The sequence below is a fragment of the Pelobates fuscus genome, chromosome 8 (assembly GCF_036172605.1).
Source record: "Pelobates fuscus isolate aPelFus1 chromosome 8, aPelFus1.pri, whole genome shotgun sequence".
NCBI lineage: Eukaryota > Metazoa > Chordata > Amphibia > Anura > Pelobatidae > Pelobates > Pelobates fuscus.
In genome coordinates, this window is record NC_086324.1 from 142,517,680 (window position 1) to 142,532,393 (window position 14,714).

Consider the following 14,714-nt stretch of genomic DNA (forward strand, 5'->3'; position numbering starts at 1 on the left):
AATATTACTGTTTCAATGTTACTGGACATAGAACATTAGTGTTTCTATGTACGTATTTTATAATGCATTATATCAAAATGATAGGTCCAACTAGTTCCAAGCCAAGTAAAGTCACTAATATTAGATGTATAATAGACTTGTGCACAGCAATATAATTTGGTTTGTGCAGAAATTTTTGTTTTTTGTTCGGCCTATCCAAGTTTCGTTTATGTGGCATTTCGGTTTGGACAAATTTTGTCCATGCAATCACCTCAAAATGGAGTGAAAACGCACCAATTAGTGTGCTGCAAAGCAAAACCGGACAAAATATTCCCTAGCTTAATTGCAATTTCATATCAATCATTTTTGCAATTTGCAAAGTACATGCAGTGGAACTGAAGCACACTGCAAAATCAACTTTTCTCACAAGAAATAAAAAATAAAATGACAAATCAGAAAATAGTTCTAAAGCAGTGAATAAAAGTGGCAGTGGCTAGGCATATCAGTAATCTTACCACCTCACCAGTCTGACACCAAGATCAATGGCACAGGTTGTCCTACTCCCACACAGACACAGCAATGGTTAAACACACAATGATGATTGCTGATCTGTCTCCCTCAGTAGCGAAAGGCAAAGTGTCTGGAACAACCCTGCATGGAAATCTATAGATTATTTTTACTACTAATTCTATTAGGGCTACTTTTCCTCTGTTGGTAATTTCTAAATATCTGTGAATAAAATGAACATTTAGCTGCTGTCCTCTACCCATCAATCGTCTTTTTTACATGAGTCATCTTATTTCTTTCCCACGTCTTTTTTGCACATCAGATACAGCTCAAATAATTTGTTAGACCTTCTTGCCCAACATGGCAAACTAAGATGGTTAAAAAAGAAAAAAATATCAGCCGCTTCTCCATTTTTCTTCTCCTTTTTCTGGTGCCACGAGCAGTACTCTGAATAAAGAAACAAATTAAATGGTTATTTCTATTGTCCACTAAGTTTGTTCCCAAGTTGTGGAATTCGGACAAAATGCTGATCACCCGAAATTCAAATGAATCACAATTCTGTTGAAATCGAACGCACAATTTTAATATATAATAACTTATATGTCAATAATAGAAGATGTATAATCAGTGGTGTATTTTGGATTTATGCTGCCCTAGGCACGAATAAATTCGGGAACCCCCCAAATCTAAATTTGACCCCCCAATTCGTGTCAAGGCCACTTTTTTGACTGACAGACACATGCCCTCATTGATACATGCACTGATATACACTCACTGACAGATACACAGTCATTGGCACACACTGTTTAACCAACACACACTCACTGACAGACACACACTCTCAGATACACATAAAACGACATACACACACTGACACACACTCACAGGCACACCCATTCTCACTGAAAGACACACACACTTTCACTCACTCACAGACACACACACACACTGACAGCTACACTCACTCACTCTTTCACTCACTCAGAGTAAGGTGGACAGCCCCAGAACACAAGGCATTTGTCTGGGAGCTTGGGGTGGCATTTTTTGGCGCCCCCCCTGAAAGTGCCGCCCTAGGCAAATGCCTTGTTTGCCTTGTGGTAAATACATCCTTGTGTATAATAACTTAAAAATATTAACAGGAGAGTTACTTTTAACACAGCAGGAATTTGCAACACAAACGCTTTAAGGATTATCACCATTTGCTAAGATGTTTTAATTAAATGGTTTTATCTGGAGATGGAAAAAAGAAAAAGCATTGTCACTATCTAAAGAGATATGTGTCAGTTTATCATCTAAAGAGGCTGATTGTTTTTTACATCACTAATAACGTGGCTCAGTAGAACGTTGTACTAACTTATCACTAGCAAAGGTTTGCTTAGAGAATAAATCATATTTCTTTTGCTAACAAGGTTATATACTCGTATGTAAATTGTCAGGAATTCAGTGTGAATTTAAGGCGGATTTTGAATTGAAGCTGGACTGTAAACATAGTTGACTTAGGGAATCTTTACAGTTCAGCTAATTTTGGCCTAAACTTTGAAATTAATATAAATTTACTTTAAATTCTGAAAAATATCAAACTATACAAAATAGACTGCGTGTGAAAATCTACCTATATATTTACTATTTGTCTATACTATCTAACATCCTCTCTGGGCTTAAATGCCCATTTCTTGCAGATATCTACATCTCTTTCTTGTTTCCCTTCACACGATTTCTCATTCTGCATTTTTCCCCGCCTTTTGCCCACTGCCACCTGGATATCCTCAGATGTTCTGCACATAAACCCATCTGAAACAGAAATAATCTTGTTATTTTCCCTATGTCTTTTATTAGAGGACACATTTTTTTCTCTTTAAATTAAACCGGTATGGATATAATTCAGTCATTCTGTAGATATCTGAATTTATCAGTTTGATTTTGTTTTATATTTTTTATCTTAAGGCTAAACTTTGAGTTATAACATTTAAAGGACCACTATAGTGCCAGGAAAACATACTCGTTTTCCTGGCACTATAGTGCCCTCAGGGCCGCCCTCCCGCCGTGCTCTAGGGGGTGGAAGGGGTTAAACTTACCTCTTTCTCCAGCGTCGGACGGGGGACTCTCCTCCTCCTCTCCGCCTCCTCTCCGCCTCCTCGGCTGAATGCGCATGCACGGCAAGAGCCGCGCGCGCATTCAGCCAGTCTCATAGGAAAGCATTCACAATGCTTTCCTATGGACACTGGCGTCTTCTCACTGGGATTTTCTTAGTGAGAAGCATGCAAGCGCCTCTAGCGACTGTCAATGAGACAGCCACTAGAGGCTGGATTAACCCTATTATAAACATAGTTTATCTGAAACTGCTATGTTTATAGAAAAAAGGGTTAAAACTAGGGGGACCTGGCACCCAGAGCACTTCATTAAGCTGAAGTGGTCTGGGTGCCTATAGTGGTCCTTTAATTTGAATTCAATCCTTGAATACAAATGCGGATCTTTTTTATTGGATTTGTAATAAAAGTCAAATTTTAGATTCTAAACGTCATTTGGCTGGATATTTTTTCAGTTCTTTTCAGTTTTCTTTATTTCTTGGACTCTATTTTCAAATGCCTCACCCTTGTGTACCCTTGTATTCATCTTCTCTCTTATATCCACTACCCCTACCCATTCTATACACTCTTTCAACTTTACGTCCCTACTCCACCCCCACACCAATGTTGATCTTTTCTATTCCGTTCAATCTCACTCCAGGACCCATAATACTGTAACAAGATTTCACCCCAAATCCAATCCATGACCTTTCACTCATCATTTCGTAATCTCCTGAAAGGATGATTCTTTAGTAAAATATTCCCAGATATGCCTTAGCACTTGTCTGGCTGATCTGATTCCATCCAATATTCCTTGCTCCCAGCTCTGTAACATTTATCTTTATTACCATTTCTCCTAGCTATATCTTTTTTCCTTCTTATGAGTCTATTGTTTTTGTTCAGAGTAATTTTCTTGTTCTGTTAGTTGTTATACAGTGAGAGAAAAAAGTATTTGATCTCCTGCAGATTATGAACGTTTGCCCACTGACAAATAAATTATCGTTTCGTTTTGTTTGTTTAATAGACTCCATGCTGCAGGGGAATTAACCCCCACAGCACGGAGAAACGGAGTAATAACACTGTACATGGCCGAAAAAAAAAAAGCCAAGGAGGGAGCCGGCAGCGCTACCAGCTCCCTCCTTGTAATAATTTTAATTCCTACACCCCCACGCATTAAACCCTATGGGGGTCGCTATGACTCCATGTTAATAAAAGGGATGTTAAATCCTCCCACATGCCCCTACTCGCGGCAGTGGCTGCTCGCTGTCATTTAACACTAAATATAAATCAGTTTGGGGTCACTATGACCCCCATATTGATAAAAGTGAGGTTAATTCCTCCTCTATGCTCCTAATCGTGGCATGCCACCAGTAGGGGCATGTCGCCTAAACAGTGAGCAGCCAATGGCTGCTCACTGTCATTAACACTAAATATAAATCAGTTTGGGGTCACTATGACCCTCATATTGATAAAAGGGAGGTTAATTCCTACCGCATGCCCCTACTCGTGGCATGTCGTCTAATCAAATTTAAAACTACTAGTGAAAGGGCAGCTATTGCGGGTGGAGGCTATTAATATAAATGGGTGGGGGCTATTAATATAACCCCCCTCAGGTCCCCACCCATGAGCGGGAGGTGGGGACCTTAATTAAATAAATATTGGGGGGGAACCTAATGCCCCCCCAGGCCCCACCCATGAGCCGTGGGTGGGGACCCTAATTGATTAAAGGGGGGGACCTAATTTCCCCCCTGGTCCCCACCAATAGGTGGGGACTCTAAATAAATAATGGGTGGGACTTAATGTCCCCCCCATGTCCACACCCTTGAGTGGCGTGTGGGGACCCTAATTAATTGAAGGGGGGACCTAATGTCCCCCCTGCTCCGCAACCATGAGCGGCGGGTGGGGACTCTAAATAAATAAATAGTTGGGGGGACCTAATGTCCCCCTTGGTCCCCACCCATGAGCGGCGGGTGGGGACCCTAATTAAATAAATAATGGGGGGGATCTGTTGTCGTCCCCCCCCCCAGGTCCCCACCCATGAACGGCGGGTGGGGACCACAAATAAAAAAAAAAAGACTAGGGGTCCCCAAGCCCCTAGTCACCCCCCCTCCCCCCAATAAAAATACCCTACCTACCGCCATCACCCTAACCCTGTAAAATAAAATCTCATAGTTACCATTAGATGTCTTCTTTTTTCTTTTCTTTCTTCAGCCCCAAAAAAGACCAAATAAAAATCCATAATACCCGTCGCAACTGTTAAAATAAAAAGAGAGGCAGGACGAAATGATGAAAACAAATTTTAACGAATTTCGCTAGAAAACAAATGGTTTACAAAGTAAATTCAGGATTAACGAATGACATTTTTATTTAGTACGAAATCATTCGTACAAAAAAAATTTCACTTGTGTACATGTCTATTTTCAGCAAAAACTTCAAGAGCCAAAAAAAAAAAAAAACAGTCCAGTATAACTTTTTGTGTTAAGCAATGTGAAATTTTTCTTGGCATAAGGTTCAAAAGGTACTGTAAGAACTATTTTTGGATTCCTGGCTGATTGAGGCAGGACTTGAGGTCCATACACCCTTGCTGAATACACATTATAGGTGGGTGCTCACTGAATTTGTTGGTTGGAGAATAAAGGCATGATAGATAAATTATGTCTACGGCATCTCTCTATAAATTAACAAGAAACTTATTATATGAATGTACCATTTCCAATTGGATGGTTAGTCTTTAATTAATACCAAGATTTTCACATGCATTCAGTATATGTTATGCTCATCAATATGTTTACATTTGTTTTCTTTAAAAGGTTTTTTTTCCTTTCAAATGACGAGCTGCTCGAAATCTTATCAGAAACCAAAGACCCATTGAGGGTACAACCTCACTTGAAGAAGTGCTTTGAAGGGATAGCTAAGCTGGACTTCACTGAAGATATGGAAATCACCGGTATAGTCAGCTCAGAGAAAGAAACAGTTCCTTTAATTCAGAAAATCTTCCCGGCTAAAGCAAAAGTAATTTTACTTTCTATTTGTTTTTTTTCATTCTTAATTTAATATGTGCTTATTTTTATTGTCTTTGAACAACCCAGTAGGATTAACTTTACAGGTGAACAAAGGAACGATCTGTTGATGACATTTAGTGTTGGACCTGTTATAAACCGCAAAACTGCCATAGAGAGCAAGGAGCATAGGTGGTTATGATCTCTGAAGATTTCCTATTATGAACTTTGTGTATGATATTTACAATGGATGTAATGGTAGATTTGAATTATCTACGTATACAGTATGAAATATCTATTGTGTCCTCCTTGTGTGTTCCATTGTGTTTTCTTCGAAGGCCTTGCACTGTGATGGGACCTCAACTGGTCTCTACAACTGTCAATCTGATTGAAATACAATTATCAAATGATGCCATTTTAGAACCATGTAATTATACTGTATGAGATATTTGAAAGGCAAATTTGTAACAAACCATGTTTACTTGAATCTAATGTTTTTTGGAAAAGAAAGTTTCCAAAATTTGAATGCGTATTAGATTCGATGGCGCATTACATTCGAGGCAAAAATCTAAATTGTCCGACTAATTGCATTCCAGCTAATTTCACTCCAGGGCAATTCATATAAGCAAATTCAAACAGGTGAATTCATACAGGCGAATTCACACAGGTTAATTTCATTCCGCCAAATTCACGTTGGTAAATTAAAAAATGTTTCAGCTTCGGGGGCGGGGCCAGGCAGCCGACTGAGGCAGACGTGTGTCCCAGGTGCTCCTCGACAAAACCTGTCAATAAACAGATTACAGGGGTATTTCACCCGATTTTCGAAGACAAACTCGACTAACTCACCTGCATATACCGTGCCAGCAGCCCGGCAGAGTCTTGGAAAATAATACCAAGCACACATCACAATCTGCCCCGGAGGCCTTCAGTGTCAAGCGGAGTGGAGGGGACGGCCGTCCCTTCACCTCACTAACCTAGCATTTTGGGACCTGTTTCACCCCCCCTTTGGACCGGTGGGGGTTATCCCGGCCCCCACTGACAAACCAACTCACTGCAAGCATCTGCTCACTGCAAGCCCGACGGGACTGAACACCAAAGAGCATACAGTCGCATGTTGTGCTCAGAGGAGCCATCCAGGATGGTGGCCGTGCCTAATTCACAGGAGCGCGCCTCACAGCAGCATGAAGGAGACCCTTCTGACCCACTGCAGTGGTCCATGAAGCGGCTGGAGGAGATCTTTACTCGCTTCTGGGCAAACCTTGAAAGCCGCACAGCACCCCACCAAGCTCAAGGAGACAGTGGGGTAGAGGGGTCCCCTCCAGACAGCACCTCTACTCAAGCACTACCATTGCCTACCGCAAGCCTGCCCAAGCAGAGGGCCGCCAGGGGCATAACCCCAAAGCATCGCCCACGCAGACAGAGGATATCCCGTCACCGACAGCGACAGTCTAACAAGACCCCCCAATACTCCCGAAAGGGGACCGGATGGGAGTCTCATGAAGTTAGCGCTCGTCAGGACTCGCTGAAGCTGTCAATCGCACAAACCTGGGTACTGAGGATTATCATGTGATGCTCATACTGTGCCACTACGGGCAGTGCCTACCTTGTTACCACAAAATGCATCCCAAGTCTGGGCATAGGGTGACTCTGGACTTACCCAACTGCGCATGCCTACTACCGGTGGTGCTGCTTAGCTGTCTCTGGTTGCCGTTCTCCCCACCTCCCCACCTCATCGTGTTAACTAATGTTTTAACTATGTGCACTCTCTTGCATAGCTTTTTGTACCATAATCTTTAAAGGACCCCCCACCCTCAGGGTCCCACTCTCGCCGGGCTGAAGGGGGAGGAAGAGGTTAAACACTTACCTTTCTCCAGTGCCGGGCTCCCTCCCACGCTGGGGACTCTCCTCCTCCTTCCAACGTCATCAGCTGAATGCGCATGCGCAGCAAGAGCCGCGCGCGCTGTAGTGGAGAGCTGGTATTCCACAGGTTAACTCCACTAAAGATCCCAGTAAGGCTCAGGAACAAGTTATAAAATACCATAGAATAGTAATTACAGCAAGCAATGTAATCCACGAATATCCCAATACAGATCCCAATGACTGGACGACACACAGCATCAGGAGCAGACTTAACTTTTAATCACACAACTTCCTTATAAAGCATTCTCCCATGCAAGGGAGGGATTTACAATCATTAGTACAGTATCCAATCATAACTGAGAAGCCTCCCACACATCTCCTCCCCTTAGCCTGACTCATAATCCCATTACACAGGACACAAATTCCCTGGGTTTCTGGATGTACCCCTAAACATAGGGGTACCCCTTTAAATATTACATACCTTACAATTGCTTTAACCAAATTGCCACCTGAATAATAAATATTACTAAATCAATCTCCTGAACAAAATACAAAATAAAGTAAAACAAATACACATACGTAAATTATTGCACGGAGAAATAAAACATATAAAAAAATCTCTGTAAATTCAGAATATGCAAACAAAACATAAATTCATTATATGTCAAATCTGGACTCGGAGGGTCATTAATCACATATGTTGCTATCAAAAATTGGAATATATGAAAAAAATGTAGAGAGATATTGGAGCAAATCATACATCCAAATTCTGACATATATATGCAAAAATAAATCTACGCATACACAATGTAGAAAATTATAATGCGGAAGCACGTTCTGAATGCTCTCTGTATCTCAGAAGCAGTAAATGTAACGCCAAATAAAAATCTCAGTATGTGAACAATTTTATAAAGCTTGCAGATACATCTAAAATACAAACATATGGTTTTACACTTGTCTCGGGATCTCGGCAAACAAATGTAATTTTTTTTATGTCCCCTTGGGGAAATATAAATCAATGTTTGTATCTGAAAACACATTAACCACAGGATTTTTAGAGACACTTTGCCCAAGGATATTTTTAAACTTGTTTAAGGGGCAAAAAAAAACAACACAAGCTATTTCCTCTTATATTGCAGCTACATACATGCATTCATACATTTTATTAGAAATCCATTCAGGTATTCAGGTATAGACTTGTTAGAATATTGCACATAATTGCTGTCATACAGAGGGACAGTGAAAAAGTGCCTGAGTATCTTCCGTGTGGCCCCTGATTTATAGCCACATAGCAGAGTAGTAATTAGATCTGTCAGTTGCTGACCATATTAAATGGACAGTCTAGTAAGCAATATTTTATTAATGGACTCATTGATCGAAATGAAAATTTGTTTTATGTGTCTTGTTTACAAATACTTTATGGCTGCCTGCACCCCTTGATATGACACAGCCATAAGCCTGTTCGACAGCTCCAGGATAAAGAAGCTCCAAAATCATTATAGAATTTTAAAATGTGGAATTTTGTATTTGGTCGAAATAAAAAAAATGGATACATAGAAAAAGAAATGCTGCCTGAGATTAGTAGGAGTTACAGTCCGGTGTGTCAACTATTTCAGCTACCGCCTTTAAAATGGTGGTTGGTACCACTTGGGAGTGTAATTTACACTCTCCTGAGACTAGGGATTTCCACTAACCCGAGATTAGGGCCCCCAGACTGCATGGAGGCAATCTGCGCATCTTTACCCATTCATTACGGGATAATTGGATTGATAAAGTTACTGTCTGTGCAGTACAGGATTGTAAGACATTTTGAGAGAGCCATGCTCTAGAGACTTATCAAAAGATTTCAGCCTTTTGTAGCTTAATACAAACAGAAATTAATGTGTTGGGTCAATGGTTCAGTTTATGTCAAACTTTCATCAGGATGAGATAAACTGAACCGTTGACCTAACATATTAAACTGCAAAAGGCTTAAATCGTTTGATAAGTCTCTTGAGCATGGTTGTCTTGAAGTGTGTATGGTGTGTGTGTGTGTGCATGTATATCTTTTGAGCAGATACAGGGTACTTAAAATGATCTTCAAGTGCATAAATTTTCAGTACAGCAGGTTGATTACATAAACTGAAATAGCATGGGTAAACTATAGACTGAATATGACATTGAAATAATTGCAGAATTCAACACATTATTTGATTGAATGCATACTAATTGGCTGATTGCAAAATGAATAATTATTGGAAGTGGACAGTTTAACATGTTAAATCTGGTTCTTTTGTAGTGTCTTAACAGTAACTATATATATATTCTAATTCTTGTCTAATGTTTCATAACCAGCCTTTTCAAAAGTTTTGCCCAGGAACAACATTTAAGTAGATGCTTAGGTAACAAAACAAATAACCGTATCCATATTGTATATTAAGTATTAACTTATACCACTTATGGCCACTGTACTTTAATATGATATAGACCTCTCTACAACTGAGTTGCTGCAAGGCAAGAGAGTCTGAGTGCCGCATCGTAAATTAAATAGGCAGTCTAGTAAGACTCAATTTATTTTAGCAATGCCAGAAAGCCTTTAATGCTTCATACTTCTAAATTAAGGAATAACAATATAAAATATGCGTGGGTTTTTCCTATCGGAATAAGAATCTTCTTCAGAGAAAAAACGGAACGGATCAAAACTCCGAAAAGTTTACAACAATGGCTCTTGTCCAATGTACTTGCATGAATTGGGGGTGAGAGATAGAAGGAAAGGAGAAAAGAAAAAGGGAAGGAGACATTTTATTTATTTAATTATTTAATATATCAGTTGTAGGGGCTTGATGAATGGAGATTGTTTGATAGATAACACAGTATTATAGAGAATGCTTCAATTTGTAAGCAAGGTCGCTATAACAATAGCTTCACATTTTTAAGATGTTGAATTATTGCACTAAGTCAAATATAAATGCATGATGTGTTCCCCTTTTTTTTCCCCTCAAGCTGTAGGGGTTTAACCCCTTAAGGACACATGACATGTGGGACATGTCATGATTCCCTTTTATTCCAGAAGTTTGGTCCTTAAGGGGTTAATGATTGGAGATTTGTTGATAGATAACACAGTATTACAGAGGATATTTCCATTTGTAAGCAATGTCACTATAATAGTAGTTTCAAATGTTTAAGTTTTTGAATTATTGCACTTAGTCAAATATAAATGCATGAGGTCTGTTTTTGTTTTTTTTGTCAATTTGGGGTGAGGTGAAATAATATAAAGTAGTAGTTCTATCATAATTATAAGAGATATAGTAGTCACGTATAAAAAGAAAGGGTTTTTAGATTTTCAATATTTAACACGTTAATCACTTAAAATATTTTTTTGTAATCTGCAAGATTATTGTGGTTTCAATAATTTAAGATGAAGTCTAGCTTTCATTATGGTGCTTAAAGACACATTACTAGCACTTTATATTTCTCTGATTGAATTTTGTGATAATTCATATACATAGGTATTGAGTGCTTTTGTATTACCACATATCTTAAGGTGAATGCAATGATGTAAAAGTTGTAGGTGGAAAATACAATTTACCGTACATATATCATTGGAGCAATTAAAATAGATTTTTTTTTGTATGAGTTAGCACCTTCAAATATGGATGGGTACCTCTGAGTCAACGCGGGGGACAGGGTGTGGATTGATGGTAGACGACCTTCAGCAGTAAAATAGTATTTGACAACTTGATCAGATGAATATGAGGGTCCGTTTACTTTATTGATTCATCAAATTATTTAAATATGGGTTTGTTTGGGTTTTTTTTTCTCTCTTCTCTTTGTCTTTCTCCCTATCTATTAACTTATTAATTTCCATTCTCTCTTCAATATTCCACGCCTTTTACAAAAGGTATTTAAATTGGGTTAAGGAGTTTACAATCAAATTTGCTTCCTTTTAACTGCTGGTGCACACCTAACACAAGATGATGCATAAGCAGGGAGGACTTTGTTCTCTCTGGGCAAGGTGGTCAGTGGGGTTTTAGATTTTTTTGTTACGTGCAGTTGTCCTCTCAATTTGTTTTTATTGGTCATTTTTACATCTTGGTTCTCGGATGGTGCTACTGGGGGATTTCAGAAGCAGATCAAGGAATGTCCATGATAAAACTAGCCTCCTTAAATGTTAGGGGATTAAACTCCCCTCAGAAGCGAAATATTTTTCTCAATTTTCTAAAAGATGAGGCAATTATGATTTGTGGAGTTCAGGAGACGCATTGGCGTTCAATCGATAAACAATGGTTTAAGTCCAAAGATTACCCATATTTTTTTTCATCATCCATGTCTAATAATAAGAAAAGAGGGGTGGCTTTGTTCATTTTAGCCAAGGTAGCTTTTAAATGTATTTACCAGGAAGCAGATAACGAAGGCAGATCTCACATATTAATATGTGAAATCAACAATCAAATTTTTACTATTGTTAATATCTAGGCCCCTAACCATTCACCTATAAAATGTATTCATAAAATATTTGACGTGGTTGAGCGAATTAGACAAGGGAGGATTATATACCTGGGGAATTTTAACTGTACCATGGACCCAGTAATGTATAGGAAGAGCTTAATAAGAGATCAGAATAATTAGCATGTGAAAAATTCAGCCAGGAGCTTTAATGATATTCTGAGAAATAGAGGCCTCCTGGACCTGTGGCGAATATGGCATCCTATGGAAAAGGAGTTTACATGCTTTTCTTATGCACACCAGGTTTACTCAAGGATTGATCTTGTTATTGCTGAACCAGAATTATCAAAAACATTTAAAAAAAAGCTTCATTATTAATATTTCATAGTCCGATCATAATGCAATAATTACTTTAATTAAGGATGACACGTTCAAACATAGATCTAATTGGTGGTTAAATGAACGTCTGTTAAAAAATCCTAAATATCTAAACCAAATTAAGATACCTTATCCCTCCTGATCCTGACGCTCGACATGGACAAGGTGTTTGACAGGATCAGGTGGGACTTTGTGAACACTGTTTTGGAAGCATTTGGGCTACCAGAGAATGTAAGAAGGACCATAATGGCTTTATATACTTCTCCGACAGCCAGAGTGGTGGGTGGTGGGTTTATCTCGGACTTGTTCCCATTCAAGAATGGGACGAGACAGGGGTGCCCACTTTCCCCACATCTTTATTTAATGTCAACTTAACCCTTGGCGGTGGCAATAAGGAACAACAATCTAATTAAAGGTCTGATGGTGAAGGATGACTGTGTTAAACTGACAAAGTACGCAGATGATGTTGTACTTACTCTTAAGGATCCCTTGAGTTCTCTTAATAATTTGTTGCCATGCATGGAGGAGTTTTCAGTCTATTCAGGGTATAAATTGAATATTAATAAATCAACCCATTAACTTGCCTCAGGATGTTGTTGGTGTTTTAAAGAAGCTTCAGTTGTGCTGAGGTATCATTTATTTATTTGGGGATTGAAATTGCTAATGACGTAAGCAAAATAATGGAACTTAATTTCCTACCACTCCTTAAGTATACTGCTAAAAAATGAAATGAATGGAGATTTATGTAGTAAAATCTTATTTTGTTCCGAAATGGTTATATGTCTTTGGTATAGTACTGCTGCCATGCCCTGAAAGATTAGCACAAGCTTTCATTGATAAATTTGTTTGGATGGGGAAAACCCCAAGAATAAACTAATATTGTTTGTCTTTAAAGTCAAATTAGGTGGACTGGGGGTTCCTATCTTAAAAAGAATATCAAAAGGCCTGTAGTTTATTGCATGCTTTTATTACTCAGCTAAAAAGTTTAACAGTGGAGATATGGTATGAAACTCAAACTAAGGTCCAAAAGAAGAATTAGGACCCATTTTGGATAATTCAGACAAAACAATGACGCTTACTATCATTTAGTTCTAATAGTTCCACTCTAAGTTATATCTTGGCTGGTTGGGTGAAATGTAGAAAAGAGCTTTATTTGCATAAAAAGTTATTCCCCACTCTCCCACTTTCATATCTTCCATATTATATGCCAGACTCAAAGATACACAAATGGTTGGATTGCGGTTTGGTAAGAATAGATCATTTAATAAGTTATAGTGCCCGGTCCGATAATTTAATAAGTAATAGTGCCTGGTCCGATTTCCATTCGTTAAGTTTGAAATATAAATCAGACTGCAATGAAGTTTTCAATTACCTCAGGATAAAAGATTTTTCTCAGGAATTTGTCTCTAGAGAAAAATCAAATAAAATAATCCTGCTTGAAAAGTTATTAAATAAATTGCTCTCGAAAAAATGAATAGCTGATTGCCTAGAACTTATTTCAAGAGACCCCGATAAACCTGTTGGAGCGATTACTAAGAAATGGCAGTCTGACCTAAATATTCATATTAGCTGCGAACAATGGAGGGAGGCATTATCTTTAGTTTCTAAAAATATTCAATGTCTCAATTTAGTTAAATGCCAATACAAACTGGCAAATAGATGCTACTTGGTTCCCAATAGAACGAGTACATTCGTTCACATTCAGGGTCATATGTGTTGGCGCTGCGACACACAAAGAGGGGATTACTTACATATATGGTGGGATTGTGGTCCACTTCAGATATTTTGGAAGCTGATATCGTCTAAGATTAAAATCTTAACCCCTACAAATTTAGAGTTCCTTCCCCAAATATTTCTCCTCCAATTAGATATTAGACAATTATGTAATAATTTATCACCCTTTGTAATTCATATATTGTAATTCATATATTGGTGGCCGCTAAGATTGCTATTGAAAAACTGTTGGAAACTTCCTATGGCTCCCGTTTGGCAGACCGTTAAAGAACAACTTAAATTTCAATTAAAAATGGAATGGGGATTACATGAAGGTCAACGACAGAAATATGGTCTCTGGCTAGGATGGATAGAAAACAGTTAATATTTTGTATATTTTTTTTTGTTATACAAGAGGACTACCGTAGTTATATTCGATCTCCATTTATATAATTTTCTACTCTTTTGATACTTACACTGGTGTTGAAAGGCAGGGTGGATAGTTGTCATGGATTTTTATTGTTTCCCGGACTGCTCCTCCCGAAGACTAAGATGTTCAAAATGACAAATCGATTGTAACATGACCATGATGTTGTTTGTGTAGTGTAGGGTATTGTTTGTAATGTTTCGCGAGGTTTTTTTTCTTATGTGCACACAATTATTGGGCAACTAAAATCTAGACAAATTGAATAGTTCTGTTAATACAATCTTTCACGTGCGATAATAATATCACTAAAGAGGATTTCTGCTAAGCGTAAAGTGTCTTCTTCCTTGTATATGTATATGA

General features: G+C 38.4%; 1 protein-coding gene across 1 annotated transcript in view; it reads left to right on the plus strand.

Annotated features, from left to right (window-relative positions):
- DNAH3 (dynein axonemal heavy chain 3) overlaps positions 1–14,714 on the plus strand; it is a 355,798-nt gene that overhangs the window by 199,018 nt on the left and 142,066 nt on the right. Inside the window, exon 25 of the mRNA XM_063430376.1 lies at positions 5,363–5,564. Within this exon, the coding sequence (XP_063286446.1) occupies positions 5,363–5,564 (202 nt within the window). The remainder of the gene's footprint in view (positions 1–5,362; positions 5,565–14,714) is intronic.